This window comes from Condylostylus longicornis, unplaced genomic scaffold (assembly GCF_029603195.1).
Source record: "Condylostylus longicornis isolate FDR11 unplaced genomic scaffold, ASM2960319v2 ptg000098l, whole genome shotgun sequence".
NCBI lineage: Eukaryota > Metazoa > Arthropoda > Insecta > Diptera > Dolichopodidae > Condylostylus > Condylostylus longicornis.
The window spans coordinates 970,878-993,167 of record NW_026578066.1 but is presented as its reverse complement, the minus strand read 5'-3'; the positions used below and the strand labels follow the sequence as shown (position 1 = coordinate 993,167).

The 22,290-nt window shown below is 21.9% G+C and overlaps 2 protein-coding genes across 3 annotated transcripts; one reads left to right on the top strand and one right to left on the bottom strand.

Moving 5' to 3' along the window:
• Positions 1 to 3,460: 3,460 nt before the first annotated feature.
• LOC129614014 (RNA polymerase II-associated protein 1) lies at positions 3,461 to 7,966 on the bottom strand. Its single transcript, XM_055528383.1, has 13 exons — positions 7,797 to 7,966; positions 6,733 to 7,729; positions 6,209 to 6,673; positions 5,986 to 6,152; positions 5,765 to 5,925; positions 5,624 to 5,706; positions 5,346 to 5,562; positions 5,141 to 5,289; positions 4,531 to 5,077; positions 4,315 to 4,453; positions 4,010 to 4,243; positions 3,746 to 3,933; positions 3,461 to 3,669 (listed from the first exon to the last, which is right to left on the bottom strand). Exons 1-13 carry the CDS (start codon positions 7,918 to 7,920, stop codon positions 3,499 to 3,501), a joined length of 3,642 nt encoding a protein of 1,213 aa, XP_055384358.1. The 5' UTR covers positions 7,921 to 7,966; the 3' UTR covers positions 3,461 to 3,498.
• Positions 7,967 to 9,167: 1,201 nt separating this feature from the next.
• On the top strand, positions 9,168 to 16,505 carry LOC129613969 (uncharacterized). 2 transcript variants are annotated; one of them, XM_055528323.1, is made up of 9 exons: positions 9,168 to 9,445; positions 9,783 to 9,934; positions 13,420 to 13,575; positions 13,643 to 13,750; positions 13,826 to 14,057; positions 14,120 to 14,392; positions 14,455 to 14,529; positions 14,597 to 14,833; positions 14,896 to 16,505. In XM_055528323.1, the coding sequence occupies exons 2-9, from the start codon at positions 9,801 to 9,803 to the stop codon at positions 15,043 to 15,045; spliced, it is 1,365 nt and encodes a 454-aa protein (XP_055384298.1). In that variant the 5' UTR covers positions 9,168 to 9,445; positions 9,783 to 9,800; the 3' UTR covers positions 15,046 to 16,505. The 2 variants fall into 2 exon arrangements, with proteins under 2 accessions (XP_055384298.1, XP_055384297.1); XM_055528322.1 differs by having other exon boundaries at positions 9,168 to 9,934.
• The last annotated feature ends 5,785 nt before the right edge of the window (positions 16,506 to 22,290 follow it).

Genomic DNA, 22,290 nt, shown 5'->3' with positions numbered 1-22,290 from the left:
GTAAATCATAAGGTACAGTAGGTAAATATGTAGGTAGATAGGTAAAAGAACTGTATATGAATGCACATATGTAAGTAAGTATGTATAGGTATTATATTAAACGTAAGTAAATATGTACATTTTAAATAACATTACTTTTATAATATAATAAATTCAATATTTTATTAAAATAAATATTTGCAAAAAAAAAATTATCACTTAATTATAGAATATTTTTTTTCCTGCTTTTTTAATTTATTGATTAATTTCAATTTATGTAATTAGAAATTTAAAAATTTTAAAATTATTTTACATACACTTATTGAATATTTTGTTTAACCAAATTTAATATTTAATTAAATATTAATTTGCACAATATAAAAAGTTATTTAAAATAAAACCCCAAATTGATTGAATAAAATAAAATTTATGAAATTCTTATAAGAACATTATTTTGAGGTTTTGAATTTTTTTATACAAAAAAAAATCGCGGATCACCGCTTGTGATAATAAAAAAAAAAAAAAAATTTTTTGTTTTCTTATATTTTTTTTATTTTTAAATTTTTTTTTAATATTTTCTCGTGTCGAACTTAAAAAAAAAAATTATTATTTTATTTATTTTCTTTTTCTTAATACAACCGAATGCAATAAAGTTAAACAGCTTACTGATGACTAGAATCTAAAGTCGAAAAATTGAAAAGTTAAAAAAATTGAAAGAGCGCTTTTATATTTTTTTTTTTTTATTTCTGAATATGACAATTTTTTATTATTATTATTTTTTTTTTTTGTAAATTATTGTATGTACATAATGTATAAATTTTTGTTTTACAGTCTCAATTCACAATGGGCTTTAATACTTAAATAAATTCCAAGTTTTGTTTTATGACATTTTCATTTTTACTGTTTCTTTTTATTTTTCTCCCGTATTTTTTTTTTTGGTTTAGAATGCCATGCCAATATGCATTAAATAAATTCTATACTGATCTTTAAACACCTATACGAATAATAAAATTGATATAGGAAAAGTATGAAAAAATTGTATTTTTTTAAGTGTGTTTGTAAAAAATAAATGTATTATGCGTGCATGTGTGTGTGTATATTATATAATATTGTACTCAAGAATGGTCTTCTCTATTCCATTTCAATTTATAAAGAATTGAAAAAGAATGCTCCTGTTTCCTCTCTTTTCAATATAAACGATAAATTTGCACATATACATATGTACTTGAATATCAATGTTTGTTAAAATGTTTTAGACCAAAAAAAAAAAATGATCATGTTTTAATGTATAGGGTAATAGAGTTTGTCATATTCCTGTAGAAGATCGTATAATTATGTGAACATATCTGACAAAATTTATTCATATGTACATATTTCTTTTAAATGAAAAGAATTATTATTATTTCATTATAAGGGCGCAGGCAGACACGCAATTTTAAGTATTGCAACTGGTTGATTGCTTATTTGAATTCCGTAAGTTTATATTCAGGTGCGCGCACATACAACTGTATGATCACATGCAATTAATTAATCAAACAGTTTGTAATTGTGCACTTGTTATTTAATACAATCGATTGGAAATCGATTTTAAGAAATAACTTAGTTTCTTAAATGTGCACGCAATGATTTTACAATTAAACATTAGTTGGAAAATTAAAAGTTGTATGTCTGCCTCAGCCCTTAGAGTTGAATTCTTGTAAATCGCAAACTACATAATTACAAATTAAATTGCATAAGTACATTAATATTGACTATGGAATTGTACCTTGCTGTACTTGTAGTATTGTTGTAGCTACATCCATTCATATGTACATATAAAATGTATATATACGTGAGCTAATAAAAATACGATATTTTTGCGTTATAAAAATTAAAGCGGTAATTAAATTCAGTTTACAAAAATGACAATATTTTAATTAAAACAATATATTTAGCAATCAAGCCAAATCTAAGTCAACTTAACCAATTCTCATTCTATTTTTTCTGGTATTTTTTAATTTTTTTTTTACTATAAATACAAATAACAAAAATTATGCAGAAAAAGTGTTGTAGGTATTCACTAAAATACAATGGAACAGTACAGTAAATAAGTTCGCATAGGGTAAATTTCATTCTAACATTATGTAAATACATGTATTTAACGTACTTTACAATATTTTAATATTTTTGGATTTTAACAATTTCAATTTGGGCATAATAAAGAAATTCTGATATTTTTTACCAATTCCTTTACTTGTAAAGTTATCTTAACACAAGATACTAAAATCATTATAAAGTGACGATTAAAATAACTGGACAAAATTACCTTAATAAGTGTATTTTTACATTTTCTGAGCTATAAAAAGGAACAAGAAAAAAAATTTTGTTTTTTTAAAAACATAAAAAAAAAACTTAAACATGTGCTTTTTAATTTTTTTTAATTGTATTTTTACGCTCTTTTTTAGCTTTTGTGCTCACTATGAAGAGAATACTATATCATACCGTGTCTTATGTATTTTAATTTTAAAATGATTATTATTAAAACCCGTATTTGTATCGTATTCTTCAGATACTCATTCTCATTTTGGAATCTCATTTCCAATGAGAATATTTACTGGTATAAAATTCATATATTTGTGAATAAAACATAAAGAAGGAAAAACGAATCTATAAAATGGAATGATCACCACATAGGGCAATATAGACGAATTGTCTGTTATATTCCTATAAAACACTATCAACAAATTTTTACTCCAACAGTACAATTAAATAGTTGCCATGTTAAACGACACTATGCCGAAAAAAATATTGAATTGAAATATTTCATTAATCATATATATAATACATATATACCTACATACTAAGGGATTATTATATTAAATTATTTTACTTTAATAAGAGTAAACTACGGTTTTGGAATAATTTCAAGAATTTAAATTTAAAATCAATAGTACATTGTTTGGTTATTCTCACATGTATAAAATTAATATTGAAATTATTTTTAACATTTTATTTTCTTAAAAATGAAGAAGGCTCAACTTTTTATTTATTAACACCTTTTTTAATATATGTTAAAATACATATTAATTGAAATCTAATTGAACTGTTAATTCGAATGTAAATTATGCAAATTAAAAAAATAGGTGTGAAGACATAACAAAAATCACCTAATATTCCACTTATATTTTTAGAAATTAAGTTATTAATATAACGTTAATTAAAAATACAATTTACATTATTTACTTAAGATGCTAATAAATTTGCTACGGAAAAAAATGTTTAAAGTAGACAAATAAATGTTTTTTTAAACAATTTTTTAAATATTTTACACTATCAATTTAAAGTGCACTAAAATTTTTCATTGTAACTAAATTCAGAATCATGAGTGATTATACTAAAAAGGTAATATTAATATTTAAAATTTCTTCTTGTATCAAAAACTTTTCTTTTTATAAAAGAAAAATAATTTTATTTCTTTTATTCTTTCAAAAAAAAATTTTAAAAAAATATCAATATAAAATATAACAATGAAATTCAAAACTATGTAATTAAACCTTTCTTATTCTTGTAATGAAGAAAATGGTGTGTTGCTATTTTATGTGGAATTGTATTTTCACGCAATAAGTCTGAATTCAAGGCTCTTGAATAACATTTAATCAAAGAAATATCAGATTCCTCCGGTTCTAAATAAGCTTGTAACGATCCCAAAAGCTACAAATTCAAAAGAAAATATCAAATTATTGATTTGATTATATCGTTCTTAATTTTTACTGAACGATGAACATACTTGATCTTCTTTACAATTCAAAAATCTTAGAACAGATGCATGTTCAGACCAAACCATTTTTCTCCATTTATTATCATACTTTTGTGCCAACGGAATCATTACTAATGAACTAAATAAATCATCACCATAGCTTGCCGCTTGAAAATGATCTAAGAATAGCACATATAAATTTTCAAATTTGCTTTTACCTAAAAAAAAAAATTTCAATATTAAAAATTTTATAATTTTATTTAGAACATTTTTTTTCCTCTATAACTTACTCACCTTCAAATGTTCCACCAAAATTGAAATTTGTATGCAAATTCATTTTGAAAAAATCATTTATATAATCTTTCAATTGTGATTTCATATCGGGTTCCAAAAATATAGAATCCTTACCCATAAACGCTATCATAAGATACATTAATTTTTCTGTCGGAGAAATAATTTTCACTCCATTTTTCTCCAGTACATTCGTAAATGTTAAAGTAATTCTCACTATCTCACTTTCAGGAAATTCTAAATAAATTTGAGTCATCACAATTTTTTAATAATATTCAAAATCAATAAATATTGAAATTATTATTTACCTGATTCTTTTTCCACGACTTCCGTAAGAGGATTTTGTAAATATTTGTTCAATAAACTTTTAAGTAGCATATATGGCCAGTCGCATGGTAAAATTGGCTCAGGAAAACATGGTAAACATAACGATATATCAGTTGGCGACTGTGATAATATTGAAAAATTAAACATAATGAGTAATAAAATATTTTCTTTGAATATAAAAACATTGTTTTCCTTACAATTATGATACTGTGCGGATAAATAAAAGTTTCTAAATAAACTTGTTTCCAATTTTCTAAGGATCTATTTTCAAAATTTAAATATTTGCTATTAAAAATGAATAAATTGAATAGTGTTTCAATTTCAGTTATATGTTCCACAGACATACAACTAATTAAATTAAATGATGCTTGTAGTAATTCCGTTTTATCAAGAAATTCGTGAAATCCTTCAAAGCATATCAATTTGTAGATTAATGTAATTTCACTCTTTGTAATGAAATTCGTTGCTAATTTTTTATTAACTTTAGATGAAATCTTTTTCAAATAATTTACAAAAATTTGAATAATATCAACTTGTAGTAAATTTAGCATAATAACATTATTTCTCTTTTTAAACAATGTTTCAGTTAAATTAAATAAATTGCTTAAAAAATATATTGGATAACATTGCGATATAATTAACTGTGGACCACTAGAGTGTATTAAAACTGTCCCAAAATTAGGAAGCGGTGGATGTACATTTCGACGATCAATCGAATTATATTTCAAAACAATTGACGAATGCCTGAAAATATTAACAAATATACTTTTGCTTATTGAAAATTTCTATTTTAAGTTAAATTATTACTCTAAAGTTCCTTGGAATTCAATAAAAGTTTTTGAACAAATGAAAGGTTTTAAATATTTTTCAATAAATTCATCAAAGCCTTTGTCATTATATTTCAAATACCAATTTACACAACTAATGCATGATGATAGAAGATTTGATTGGGAAAACTGAAAGAAAATTGTTAAAGAAAATTAAACACAAATATAAAAACTAAAATTAATACGTCTTTAATGCCACTTTGCTTAGCGGTGTAAAACCATTTTGAACAACACATAACGATAATATCTGTTAAGCTATCCTTTGCTTCATATGATGGCCTACTCATAACAGCAGCTAGTAATGCCGACGCATGCTGTCTAATTAGAAACGGTCCTTCAGCCTCATACTGTGCATGCTGATAATGCCACTCTAACATGTAACGAAAAGCTGGCAATAACGATCTTAAATTATTTTTTTTTAATTTTAATACATAGTACATAAAGTAATAATAAGAAATTTTACTTGTAAAAATCTTTATCAGGCTTAATATTCATTATAACACGAATAATTCTTAAACTTTCTGTCTGCACTTTTATAATTGGACCCTTTAAAATATAAAACGAACTCAAAAGTCAATGTTTTAATGCAAAATTATTAAAGTACCTTTATATCGTCTCTAGTATATAAATAACTTTTGATTTTATTGATCAAATCTAATGATTCCAGATTTATACATAAAGAAATATGTTGGGAAATTATAATTCGGATCAGTTTAAGAACTAAATGTTGAGGATAATTATAAAATTTTGGTTCACTTTGCACATCTAAAAAACATTAATAAAAATTTTAACAACAAACAAAGTAAATAAAAGCTTAATTTTTACCAAGTTGTTGAAGTATTGGCATAAAGTTTTCTATTAGTAATTGTACCAGTTCCTTATGGGAAACAATTTTTTTCGCAACATCTTGATTTGTTCTTGCCAGCCTTATTAATATTTTAAAGCAGGAAATAGTAGTGCTGTTCTCTGGTCTTATAGTTTTCAAAATGTAACTGAAACCAAGAAAAATAGTTACTGATTGAATAAAAAAAAACTAATAAAATTTTACTATATTCTTTGAATAATGTTTGTACGTAAAAGGCAATCAATCATATCATTTTCCGCTAATTCAAAATCCGTCATGGAAGCTTTACTTTCATTTTGCTCTTCATTTAATTTTGCACAAAATGGAGTTTTGGATAACGTCATATTTTTCAAATCAGTTTCAACGCCCTCGCTATCATCTGTGCCAGTTTTTTTATTATTTTCAATAATTGGTTGTAAGAATCCCTCTGATGTTTCAAAAATAAAATCTAAAACAGTTTCGTCTGTTTCATTATAGAATAATGTACTAAGCCCCTTATATACAATTTCTAACAATGAAACTGTATTTTCATCCGCTCCATACCGAAGCAAAAAAAAAATTTTTGTCAATGGCAATTCTAGTACGTTATCATAAAACCCTTGATTATAGAAATTCAATATTCCGTAAATAGATCCAAATGCTGAACATTTTTGTTGAATGATATTGGACCTAAAAAAAACTGTATTTATGGATTTATGTAATAAATTTTTTTATAAAGGAAAGCCTACCTTGCTAGTCTAAACAGTTCTTGCAAAGTATAGCCAGGCCTAAAAGACTCATTACCGTGCATATACAAATCGCGGTCATCTTTATTATTATCTTTTTCTAAATAAGGTAAAAGAACACCTTTCCAATCAAATCTAGCTTCAAAAGGATCAGCTGGTTTTATATTATTTATCATATCAGGAATATTTTTCATCCATTCAAATTTTTCTTTCTCAATTATATTAAAATTAACCCAATTTTCAGATTCGCTGGCTTTAAGTATGTCCATAACAGTGGGTATTTCTTCTACAAAGTTTGAAATATTATCGATTTCGATTTCAGAAATGTTATTGGTTTTAGTATTCGTTTGCTTATCGAAAGAAGAGTCACCAGAAACAGTATCAAAAGATTGTTTGCTATTTTTTATTACAGCTTTTACAGCTTCTACACATGCATTGGCATCTGGATTTAATTTTCGCTTTTGTGATTTAATAAATTCCAAAACATTTGAATCAATGCACTTTAGGAGATTCTCTCTTTCCTCACGTATTTCTTCTTCGGACATTTTACTTAAAATATTTACATTCTCTTCATGTACCGACATTCCCGTTTCTTGATCTTTTACAATGTTGCTCTTATCGCCGAATATATTACCTTGAACTTTCGTATCTTTACAGGCCTGTGCCAAAAAAGATTTTTCTGGGTTATTTTTCTTTTCCATTGAAAGTAAAAACAAACTTTTTCCGGGCACTATCGGCATATCATAAGACTCTAACTTTTCAATTTCAGGAAAAGCACTATCTGTTTGATAGCAGTCTTCGAAATCCATCGGTTGAACTGATGGTTTTTCAATTATATTGCCTATGATCCAGTTATTTTTCTTTGATAATGAAGGATCATTTTTTTCAACCACTTCACCAAGTGAAATGTTCTTCGGAACCGGTTCATAATTATAGGCCTTATTATCATCGGTATGTTCACTTTTCTTCCTCTTTTGAGAAAATATTGACTGCTTTTTTTCTGAATTTAAATAAAAATTTAGTCTATATACAGCTGATGATTTAAAATAACTTTTAAAAATACTAACCTTTGCCCATTTTCACAACTTGTGCAGCCGGTTTAAAAGCTGTGCCTTTCGATTTTAAAGAAAGAAATTTGTTTTGCATTTCCAAAACATCATCTTCAGTGTCAGTTCTCTTAGGTCTCTCCATAATTATTTAGATTTATTTAACAAATTTCTCTCTAAAAATAATATTAACAAATTCTCAAAAATCACACAATTTGAAAAATTGTGTTTTGTTTATATTTTATTCTAACATCAAAATATTATACTTACATTATATACGACTGACAGAAACACACATGACAGATATTTTTGTTATGTCAACAATGTAACGCAAAATTGACAGCTTCGAGAATGACATTCGTAATGAAAATGAAAAATTTAATTTCGAAATTGTAGTGTTATACATAAATCAAAGCAGGGATGAAATTTTTATACAAAATTGAATATATACAAAGCTGCGAATCTGCGGTGTTGATAATTATTCGAAAAGATAACAAGAAAAACAATTTAAGAATAAATCAGTTTCGCTTATTTATTCAAATAAAAATAGATTTTTGTTTTTTCAAATAAAAATTTGTTTAATTCAACACGGAAAACTAAAACAAAAGTATGACTGCAAACTAATTACGAAAAGAATATTTTGAATTAACATAAATTTTGTTGATTTCAAGTACATGAACTTTTTATAATTATGTATTTACGGTTATTATTTAGTCCTGTCAATTCGTTCTACATTCTGTGTTAATAGCCACTTCGGGAACTTTTGTTAAAGCATTTTTTGCTATAATCACTTCCAAATACGAAAAATAACCAAATTTTTGAAATTTTAATTTATTTATCGAGAGTAATTTTGGGGTGAAAATAACACAATAAAAATTATGTCGCAATATATAAATTAATTATTTTAAGTATACATTGTTCATAATGCAAACTAAGTTAAAGAATTAAAATCCAGAACTTATTTAAACAACATTATTGAATTTTGAAAAAGATTCTAATCCGAAAAAATATTATTTTCATTTTAAGAGAAAGTTAAACTTAATTTGGGTTTCAGCATAGACAAAAAATTTTTGAGTAATTGAGTAACTTAAAGTAATTAAAATTCATCCTAAATTTTGAAGAATAATCATTAACTATAATTTTGTGCGCCAAATGTGTATTATAGATAGAACTCAAACAAAATATGGTAAATTCTCAAAAACTCTCACCACATTCATTTATAATTTTTCTACTTGAGTTTCAATGGGTTAATTCTGAACCAAAAAATTTCATTCGTTGTCAAATTTTTTTTTTCAAAAACGCAGCCAATGTCATTTATTTGACAATTTTCACCTTTCAATTAAATATACATATTACATATGCATACATAAACTAAATTCAGGTCCGTTTTTTTTTTGTGATAAAAATTTTAAGTAATCAAATTTCAATTTCGTACTTTAAGAAATCAAAATTAAACGTGTATTATAAATTTTTGGTGATTAATATTAATTCTACTTTCGCTACGATTGTACATAATATAAAATTAGCCTAAAGAGAATAATAGTGAAGTAATGATAAAAAGGTATTTTGGAATGAGAAATTTTTTCAATTAGTCAAACAAAGAAAAAATAATCAGGGAAGTGTTTTAAGGGGAAATAAACCAGCTGAGTAGTGCAATATCAAAACATTCGGTAAGTAGGCATATAAAGACAACAAAAAACAAAACGAAAAGTCAACATTAGAACAACAAAATTCGCACAAAAAACTGATTTTGTTTTTTCTTCGAAAAGTCAAGCCAATAACTTGTCATTGAAAATCAGTCAACTTCAACACAGTCAAAACGATTTTTTTTTCACTTGCATTTTTTTTTTACATTCTTGAATTTAAATAGCCAAAAACTAAAAGAATTAATTAATTTAAAATATCCAGAAAAAGTCACAAATAAAATTTTTTAAAAAAAAATTTAAAATTTTTAAAGATAGGCTAAGGAAAAAATAAAATAAATAAAACGAAAACTTTTGTGCGTAGATTATTGTGCAAGAAACGATGAATGAAATTTACCAATGGGGTAAAATACCAACTTTGGCTTTAGAGAATATTTTTTCTTATTTGGATAGGAAAAGCGTCCTAACAGCTTCATCAACATGTTTACATTGGAGAAGTGTAGTTTTTCAAAAGAAGTAAGTATAAACATTCTTATATCTACATAAATACATTAAATTAGTTTTGTGGAATTCAATTTGCGACATATTTTCTTTTGCCTCATAAAATTATATATATTTTATGTAGTTAAATTAGTTAAAATTTATTTACAAACATACAATATATACAATATTTTGCTTTATAATCAAAACGAAATATGGAAAATAAAATTATGTTAAATGTAAAAATTTGCTGCAGTGGAATATTCAGAAATTTAATTTTACAAATTCTGTATAATACGAAAAAATAAATAATATTATGAAAGAAGTATGTATGTACATATCTACGTACATATATATAATTTTGTATATACATATCTAACCTACTTTGAAATATGTACGTACATATGTACTTTTGTAGCTACACAATGCATACTCGTACAATGTAATAAGTACAGTGCCATACGGAAATTTTATTACAATTTTTAAAATTTAAAATTTCAATAAAAAAGTAAAAGATTTGTACAAATAAATTAGTTAAAATTTATATTAATAATAAAAATTAATAATAAATTAAAAAAAAATAAAAAATATAATTTAATAAATACAAAAATTAATGCTATACACCATTCCCGACCCGGCTCAATCATTACAAACAGTTACAATAAAAATTTTTTTTTCAAAATTTACTAATAAGTGATTAAAAGATAGCTCTTTAGTTAGTCCTCGATGCTAATATTGAAAATTGAAATAAATTGCGTAAAAAATAAACAAGTTAACTTCATTAACGTCATACTTTGTTAACATTAATACAGCTTGTCAATAATTTAAATATTAATTATTAATTAAAAAAAAACAAACACATTCCTAAGACAAGGCTTTTTATGTTATTAATAAGATAACTTAGTTGAAACTTTATTCTGTCTAGTAAAAGGACCTTAGATTTTCTTACAAATTTCAATTGCATCTCTTAAATTGCTTTTTAGGTTGGTATGTATCTGTCAACCTAATCTAATCTTATTTTGTTTGAAAAGTAGCAAACAATTGTATTTCTTCATTTTGAAAAAAATAAAAACGTAGAAATATTAAAATAATCAGATTGAAGATATCGCAATTAAATAGATAGGTACTCAGTTTTATGAAAAGAGTATAATTATTAATTAATATATGTAAATGATTTTCAAAAATTTTGTATTGAACTATAATACTGAATATTGAAAAAATACTTTATAAATTCCATACTTAAAATAGGTATTTTTTTTTTATTGTCAAGTGATTGCTTATGTAATTATAGGGCGTAAATGTTTATAGAGTATATGAATTTCTTTCATTTTTCAATTCTAAATTTTTCTATTAAAAATATATTTTATAATCATATCACTTTTGTCACAGACTGTTAAATTGTATATAGAGATACATACAGATATGTATTAAGAGATAATAATATGATTTTCAAATAATAGATTTTCAATATTATTGATTGGAAAAGGTAAAGAGGGGATTTGTCAGTTTAAAAGTTTGAAAACCTGAATTAGTGTTGTAATAACTTTTTAATTTTCAATATTTTTATATCATGAGTAAAAAGATATACCTACCGCATATAAGGTATTGAAAATTTCAAATTATTTTTATTTATATTTTTTATTATTTATGTTGCATTTATATTTTTAAAATACTTTACATTAAAAAAAAATTCAAATAACTGTTATCAAACTATTGTTGGTTTGTTATGATAGCGTAGCGTTGTGTTTAAATAAAATTCCAGCATATTGAGCTTTATTTTTAAGGTTTTCAACAGTTTATAATGTAATTTTTCTGTTCCCAGTAACAGAAAATATAATTATTTTTAAATATAGAGTGTATAAAACTATAATAAACAGAATTTTATTTGTACAAGCCTCTTATACAAGGTCTTGTTTTATTGACCATATTTTTGAAACAAGTAGGCAGAAGACAATACGAAATATGTATAAGGGCATCGCGAAAATTTTTTTAATATCCATTACTTCAAAAGTCAAATATATATTCGAAAGTCAAATATATTTTGTTCATTTTATAATGTACAAAATTCCTTTAAAACTGTTATATTATGCTCATTATTATATAATGAATATAAATAAATCCAGTGAATAAATTGCATTAATGAATTCAATGTTTTATTATGTATTATGGACAATATTGACCAATTCGACCTGAATACGTGATATTTAAAAAATTTAAAATTAAGTATTCACAATTTTTGGTATCAAGCCGAAAATAAAAAATAAATAGAGCCAAAATAAATGATATACATACACAATAAAATTCATACAAGTATGTATGCACTTAATAAATAAATATTATAAATTTTTTATTAATTTTAAAATTTGCAGATGTGTTTAGATGCACTTGCTGCTGAATTTTAAAGAAAAATAATTATATAAAATTAGTTTTTGCAAATTTTTCATATGACAACAAAAAAAAAAAATTTTTTTTCGAATTATATACCCATTCAATGTAATTTTTTAGTTTTTTTAAGCAAAGTAAACAAAAAAAAATAATTAAATCAACATTGAAGAATACTGTGAAAATTTGTAAACTTGAGTACCTTTAAATATGTACTTGGAAATAAATAAATTAATTTCTACCTCGTCAACATATTACAATATCTTGTAATGCCATTTACATATTGTTATACATATATTATGTCGGTAGATACCTATATAAAATAGAAAAAAAATTATTTCATTTAAATTTATTTAAAACAATTTATTGACCTCATTTATTAAGTTTAATTTTATAGCATTGCACAAATCACAATAATAATTTTCGCTTTTGATTAACCAGAAAATTTAGTTGAAAACTAAAAGTCTCATAAAAAAATTGATTTGAAAAATTGCTGATATTTGTCATTAAGTATAAGTATATACACTCATCCCTCACTAAATCAAACCGTAAATCGAATCTTTTTACTTACATTACGTTACAACCACATAGGTATTGTACCTAAACATATATTTCTATTTTACATAGGTACATAAATTTCTTGTTAATTTGCAAAAAATATAGTAGGATTTTGTTATTTGATTTTATTAAATTGTAATTTTTTAGATTACTTTTTTTTTTGCATTTTAAAAATTTTGCGTAAATCGATTTTTTTTCCCATAAAAAGAGACTTTGGTTTAATTTTTGATTTCCGTATAACGAGCTTCCGTTAAGCGAGGGATGAGTGTCTACATTTATAATTCAATAAAGAAAATCTTTGAACAATTACCGATAAAAAGCAATAAACATTTATCATAATGGTAAAAGTATTTGGTAAAAGGTAATGGTAAAAACATAATAGTAAAAGTAATTAGACAAGAATATTTACCAAGCATATCTTCTATTTTTTTAACATTATTTTACTAAATTTTTATATGTATAACCCTCAATTGTATTTATTCTGGTAGTAAATTGAATTCTTACATATATTTCTTATTAATTCAATTTATAAAACTATTTTTCATATATAAATAATTTTTAAAATTATTCTTATGTTGCAGATTTTTTACAAATTTCAAATTCAGATTACAAATTGATGATGATAAGCAATGTCAATTTTTTCTACATTGTTTAGTAAATTTAGTCAGTGAGCTTACAATCGTTTTTGATTTTTTAAATGTTTATCACATAGATAAAATCAGACGAGTTCTTTACAGGTATTAAAATATTAAAATATGAAGATAAGTTACATTTTTCACTTAAAATATAAATTTAAATTTTCAGAATTGTGAAATGTGATCAATTGCGAGGAATTCGTTTTGAAACAAATTCTGTGGGATTGCCAGTGCCAGGTGAAAAATACCAAGATGAAGATCTAGTCGATGTTGAGAAGTAATTTCGAAATTATCATATACCTATTAAACTAATAATAATAAATATGTATATTTGCTTTTTTTTTTGTTTTAGAATTTTTGTAGAACCATTAAAAATGTTATTATCTCGTCGCCGTTCATCTATTAAAATATTTGATTTAGGTGCAATAGAATGCTTAACATATTATGCAGCTGACTTTTTAAAATTATTAGCAAAACCGCAAGATCTTGAAGAAATTACATTCGCATCAATTAAATTTAATCCTAGTTCATCTTCTATGCTAGCTCTGGAGCATATGTTCTTTGAAAAATGTACATCTTTGCAGGTATACATTACTATATTTTAAATAATTTTAAATTATATTTTTAAATTCACTTTCTTTTTTAGATTTTATCTCTTGATTATGATTCTGTCACTGATGAATTGTTAAAAACTATTCAAATACTTCCATTAAAGAAGTTATTAATTTGTATACATGAAGTGGATAGAGCACATCCAGGTATTTCAGAAACAGCTTGGGCCGAATTTGCCAGTAAATTCAATAAAATTGACTTGATCTTAACACTAATTTATGCTTATGAAGCCGTTGAATTATTACAACTAAGTATTTTAAAACGAAGTATGCCAGTAACTCATTTGAGAGTTTTGTTTTGCAATTTTGTAAGTACATTTATTGGGTTAATAATAATTTAATAACAAATAATTAATGAAATTTATTTCAGATGAATGTTGATGCTCTTGATGTTATGTCGATGTATTATCAAACAACATTAAAAAGTGTACAATGGGTGGATTCTGTAAGTACAATTAAGTATATGTTATAAATGTATAAAACCTTTTTTTTTTTTCATTTTTGTCTATTAGGCTTATCAAGAAACCGATCGTAATGTAATGGACTTGTATATGAGATCAGGACAAGACCCGTTCGTTATGATGTCATGGCGCTGTAAAAATTTGGAAGAGATTGTTATACACGGATATGTTTTAGATCCGCACAATTTAGTTGGAATATCAAGACTTTGCGGCAAAAAATTAAAAAAGCTAGAAGTATCTATGTTGGATTCAGCACCAAATGCTAATATGATGGATTCATTTATTGAAGTAAATATATTCATTTACATTTTTTTTTCTCATAAATGTACAATATTCATTTTAAAATTTAGGAAATTAGTTCTCAGTTGGGTCAAAAATGGCGACCTTTAAATTCATCAAATATACATCCTGCACTTGGTTTTATTCACCCTACACATACAGCTGACGATATACAAAACGAGTATATTTTAGATATTATAAGAAGAGATTTATCAAATTAAGAAAATAACAAATCAAAATATTAAAAAGAAAGCGCTTGAACTTTTCAAAATTTATATTTTATAGCAACAAATAAAATCTTAATATTTTTTTTTCTTTATTTTCGAGTAATGAACGATCTAATCAGATATTTGTGGTCAGGGAATTAAAAATGTGATTATAAAATTTATTTATTTTACTTTATTTTTGTACAATTATTTACCATCTACAAATTATTTTAGAAATAAAAAATAATCATGTATAACAAAAATTAGTCAATAGGTTTTAAAAAAAAATAGTAAAAACAAAGCTACTTGTAAATTATTATGCGTTTAAAATATGGAACATTTTTTTTTATTATTTGCTTAGTAATATGTTACAAATTCATAACAATAATTGAAATTTTGTAATGTAATACTGTACATTATTTTTTAACTTGGGAGCCAATTGTTATTTAGCTGAAAAATTAATTAATTAACTATTTGATTTTTTTTACATTGGTTCATAATTTAATATTACATTACAAAAATTTCTTTGGCGCTTAAAAAAACAAAGACGAAAACCAAATAAATATAATATGATGGTTGGAAAAATCTAAAAACTTCAAAAAATTATAATATAAGAATCTAAATTTTTTAATTTGCCTATAAAAATTAAAGTAAAATTTACAAATTTGATTGCGATTTAAACATACATACATAGAAACCATTTGCGTTCGTTAACATTATAAAAATTATTTAATATTTTTGTTTATGATTATGTATATCCTATATTTATTTTATGTTACTCTTAAAATAACTCATAAGGAGCAAATAACCAAACAATTTGCAATATTACTATTAAATAATTTTTTGTTTCGTTTTTTTAAGATTAGTAATATTCAAACGAGTTCAAGAAAATGTTAAATTATTAATATACATAAATGAAATGTATAAATAATAAAAAGAAAAACTATACAAAAAAAAAACATATTATTATAAAATTATTAAAAATCTAATTAATATAACAAGAATAACAAAGAAATAAATAAACGTATAATTAACAGCACTGTGATCAACAATGAATTATTAAAATTAAAAACACTTTAATAATATTGAATAAGAATACAAGAATATATTAAAATAAATTGCGTTTAAAAACATTACAGAATAAATAAGAATACAAATATCTACTATTAAACTTAACAAAAACAAAACAAAATAATAATAAAATCTAGCGTAGGAAGAATTAATATAAAGAATTATAAGTAAAGGAACTGAATTTTGAAACTAGATAATTCCAATTTTAAATAAAAAAGAAAGCATACAAAACAAACTATAAAAATACATAAAAAATTCCATCATGTATATTATTATATAATATATAAGACCGATAATCTAACGAAAAAATTTTAAGGTATATACTTTTAATAACGATATTATTGTTTTTTTTTTCTTCTTCTTTTTAAAAAACTACTTCCATCAAAATGTGATTTTTAAATCAATCTAGAATAATTTTATAAAAAAAAAAATTACGAAGTTTCTTAAAAAATATGAATTTTAAGTAATTTAACTTTTACTATTTCAATATTTTAATAATAATATATATTTAAAAAATACTCTGTATTTAGTTTTAATTCATGTATCTTATTATACAATTCAAACAAAACGAATTTGAAAAATATTTAATTTTTATTCTATAGTTTCAAAAATATTTTATAGAATTATATATTTCAATTTATTTAATTAAATTATAATTTTCCTGCCTTCCTGGGCATTATCAAACTTTTTATTCATAATTTATTTGCAAAGCATTATGTAATTTTTTTTTATATTATTAATAGTGTACATACAAAATATCAAATCCTAATAGTTATCATAGGATGAAATAATATCATTTTTTTTGGAAAAATAATGTTTATACAAGAATTTTATGTTTCCACTATATTTACCATTTTGATAATAATATATTTTCAAAATATTCAAAATTCGTACATTATTAAAAAGTTAAAAATTTTTAAATCATAAAATATACCTAAATTTGCCTCATTTTTTTATTTTCTATCAAAAATTTTACTTTTACCTTCTTCAAACCAAATTTCATTTTAATTTTGATTATATTTTATCTAATTTTAACTAATTAAATTTTTATATACCTATTAGAAAATGAAATTATAATATCTTAACTTTTTGCTTATTTATTTTCAAAACTAACATTAATGAAATGACTATTTTAGCAAAAATTTAAGAGCGAACCAAAAATTATAAAATCAATAAGAGAAAAAGATCAACATAAGAAAATATTATATAACGTTTAAAATCAATATATAAGTATATTTTTTATATTCTTGTAAAAACTTCTAAAAAATATTCAACAAACAAAAATTTAATAACCAAAGCTTGAATTAAGCTTCAAAAACAAACAAGCATTCGCAAACAAGAGACTATGAAGTAATTAAAAAGTATTGTTAGAAAAAAAAAACAATTTATAACAAAAAACAATAAGATGAATTGTGATTTTAATTAAATAAAATTAAAAAAAAAAAATTAAACCTGATAAATTGAAATGCAAATTTATGTTTTACGTTTAAATAATGGTGTTTTATGTAGAAAAACATACAAAAAATGAATATAAAAAACATTATTAAAATAAAATAATGTACATGAATTAGAAACTTTTATGTTTAAATTTAAATACAAAAAATGAAAAAAAAAAAAAGTTATGTAATGAAAAAGTTACTATTGAAATTTTTTTTTTTTTTTTTTGTAAATTATTTTATAGAAAAAATATTAATTAAAAATGAAAATTAGACTAAAATTTCTAATTATTTTAATCGCACCTTATTAGAAAATTAAACAAACAAATCAAATTATTTCCGTAATTTTTATACTAATTCTTATTGAAATAAAAAAAATATTTATATGAAAAATAAAAAACAATTAGATAAAAAATAATAAAAAAAAAATGAAAACAAAATTTAAAATGCTACTTTTAAAAATAAAAATGAAATGCAAATCGACAAAAAATTCATATTTATTTTAAAAGTTATTGAAAGTATTTCGTTGAAAATAATGATTTTATTTTTTTTTTTTTTGTAACTTAACTTTTCTTATTTAACAAGAATTTACAAGTTAAATTATTTTCACTTTTTAATATGTATAATCAAATATTAAATCAAATTTTTGCTTCACAATTGCATTACAATCTATTTACAAAATCTAAATTAAAAATTGTTCACTAATTAATAACTCATATTTATTTAGAATCAATTAACTTATACGGAAATATAAAAAGAATTATTTAAAGATATTAAAACACTGCTAAAATACTTGTTAAACATTATTTCTTATTAAAGTTTAACATTATTCTTATTTCCATAAATTTTATGAATATTTCATTGGTATTCTGTTTGACAAATCATTTGTGAAAAATTGTTCAAAAGCATTGAGGGTCTCAGTATAGAATATCAAATTGTAAAATTTATTTATACTTAAAATTAGAAATATTTGAATAATAAATATTCCATCACGAGAAGTGATACGTCTAACAAAATATTTAGGTGAACAATTTGATATAAAATATAAAAATTTGATTTAATATTGATTTTATATATAATTATATTTATATAAAAATTAATTATAAAAATTGCAATTTTATTAATACATATATTATATTATATTTTTTAATTATGTAGATCTTTTTTTTTTTGATTTAATATAAAACTATTTTTAAGTTATTGCAACATATCGTCTAATTATGTTTTATATCATTTTTACTTTTCAAATTACACTTCAAAATGAGAAATCAAATTTTGAAATATAATATATACAAAATGTAAAAAAAAAAAACAAAAAAAAAAAACAAAGTCATTTTATAGTACAACATTAAATTTGGCTCAGTTAAAATAATTATTATTAAATTTAAAAAAAAAAAACAATTAAAATAATTAAAACCAAATTGAGCTTATATAATATAATATAAAGAAAATTTCGGTCAGATAAAATCAGATAGAATTTAAATAAATTTTGATAGGGCATAAAATTGACAAATAAATAACAAAGAAAACAAAATAATATATCAATTATATTAATATAATTTTACGTAAATCGATAATTCCATTTTAAATGTTAATAGATAAAATTAAATGTGCAATGCGGATTGCTAGCTTAATATACATTAATAATTAATTGCTAGATAAAAACAAGAAAAGAATATAAGACAAAAGAAAACCTCTTAATTTTTTTTTTTTTTGTTTTTTTAATTTAAGATCTGTGTATAGGTTATAAAATATAAATATAAAAAATTGATAAATAAATGAATAAATAAAGATAGTCAATCAAAGCATTAAATAAATTAATAATAACATATTTAACAAAAAAAAAAAAATGCTGTAATGTACAAAAAGAGACTGAAACCAGAAATGATATCTAAGCGAATAATTAAAATTCATTTTTGTTTTTTTTTTTTTTTAAATATTTTCGAATTGATGAGAAATTGTAAAGAATGAAATTTTTATTATTTATTTTTTCATTAAAAATTAACTATGTATTTATAGTAGATCATAATAGTTTAAGAAGAAAATACTTCTAAAATGTTTTCAATATAATTTTATTTTACTTTTATTTAAAATATATAAAAAAAACATATTCATACAAATGTGTCTTAAATTAGTTAACAATTTCTTCTTTCAAAAAACAAAAAAAAAAAAAAACAACCAATATAAAAATTCATTATTTTATAATGAACCTATTAATTTCATATAATCTTTTTTATTATTCTGAAATTTTCATTTTTATTCAAATAATTTATTGGAATATGTACACATTATATTCTTATTTTAATCCTATCATATACACATGTATTATAAAAATTACTTAAATATTACAAAAATTACTTAAACCTATATAGTCAAAATATACATTTAGATATTGAAAAAAGAAAAAAACAGCCAAAATAAAAAAAACATCAAATTTTTTATTTTTTACATTTTCACAAAAAAAAAAAAAAACAATATTATTTCGTGATTATTTTTAAATTGGAAGCTCAAAAAAAAAACAGTAGATATAAGCTCAAAGTAATATAATAAAAAATTTTTTACATTTTAAATTTTAATAAAGCTTCAATAATGCACAAGTCATACTTTCAAAAAAACCAAAAAATGTATTTTATTCTGATCTAGAATATTATCTAGAATATTATCTAGAATAATCTAGAATATTATATATACATTTAAATTTCCATTTAGCTGATTTTATAATAATATTCTAAATATATTTTATTTATCCTTTAATTTGAAATTGTCATTAAACAAATCAATTATATCATGTTTACATTTTCGTAATATTTAAATTTTAAGCAAATTCTATACACAAATCCTATTTTTTTAATATAAACTAAATCTAAAGCTTCCTCATTTTTTTTTTATTTAATTTATTTCTTGTACATTATAAAACAAAAACCATAAATGTATAGTACAAGAGTACCTTACGGATTTAAAATTCAAAATCTTTCAATATTAAATGTAAAAATTATAATATCTTTTATTATATAAAAAAAAAATAAAAATTTAGAAAGGAAAACAATTTTTTTTAGCAATCCACAAAATAACAAAGAAACAAATTGTGATCTTATCAAAAATCAAACAAAATGAAAGAAAAACGTTGCAATTTAGAATTAATTAAGAACAAAAAAATGAAAAAATGTTAGACAAGAACAATAAAAGAACATTTTTTTTTTTTAAATAAAAATTTAAAAAATTAAACAACTATTATGAGTATGTTCATAAATGTATCGTAAATATGCATAATAATTAAATAGAATAACTAAAAAACAAAAAAATAAATAAATAAAATACTTAAAAAGATGACAATGTGTCAAAAAAACACCATTGAATTTTTGTAAAATCTAGTTCAAAAGTAATAAACAAATAAAAAACAAATCGAATTACACTAAAAAATAAAAATTTAAATAAATTTATTACGACAAATAAATAAAAATTAAATGTTAAAATATAATTAAAACAAACACAAAACTTACTAACTAACTTAACGAAAATCCCAAAAAAAAAAAAAAGATAAAACACAAAAAATTAAATTAGTTTATATTTATATACAAACAAAAACAACAAAATGTGATATAAATTATTAAAAAAAAATTAAAACAAACATTAAGTAAAAATGTTAAACAAAAAGGTGATATTTAACATACAAAAGAAACAAACAAAACAAGCAAATATGATGAATAAATAATAAATATTTATAAATTAAGAACGAAGAATTTAAAACACAAAACAAAAAAAATAAATTAAACATTAACTATTATAAAAAGAGCAAAATAATTTAAATGAAAAACAATAAATATATAATAAAAATCACACACATATACCTACAAATTATATTATATTGCTAAATATTACATTTATTATTATTATATTTAACTATTTTTGTTATTTTATCTTGACTTAAGAAACAAACAAACAAAAAAAAAACATATAAAAAAAAAACAAAAAAAGAAATATTAAATGATAATTAAATTTCTACTCTAACAAATTATTTTTTAAAGTAGAAAGAAAAAAACTCATTTCACACTTTTAATTTACAATAATTATTAATTGTTTATTATTTAATTAATTCACACTGTTAATACAATTTTTATAACTTAATATTTTATTAAGATTTTAGATTTTATTAAATGAAGATGTATGCATTTTATTAAATGAAGATGTCTCCTGAGCGCCTCACAACCTTTAGGACGATTATAGCACAAAATTTTCCAATTTAATTTGAGCTGTTATTTATTATAATTAAATGAAGCAAAATAGTTATCTGGATTCCATTTTCCATATATATATATGGATTTTATGACGAAGATATGAAATTTCTCAAAAATCAGATGGTCTGAACAATGATTAAAGCTAAAACAGTGACCCAAAATCGGAATATGAATTTACATGAAAATTTTGTGCAATTTTTTAAGATGTTAATGCCATTCAATCATTAAATATCCGGACAAATTTAAATTAGATATATATAACTACCATCATTATCAGTGAAATAGTATTCGTTCTTGAAATCATAAATACTTTAAAATGTAATTTGTTAGAGAAGTTACTTATAAGATTACGAAAATCAATCATTGCCATAAAAAAGAAAAATATTTAATTTTTTTTTTTTTTTTCAAATCAATAATAATTTTTTTGCTTTAGAATTTTTCTTTTGCGTGAAATATGCATGATAATTGAAAAATCTTATGATAGATTTAATTTCTATTTAAAAAATATTTCAATAAAT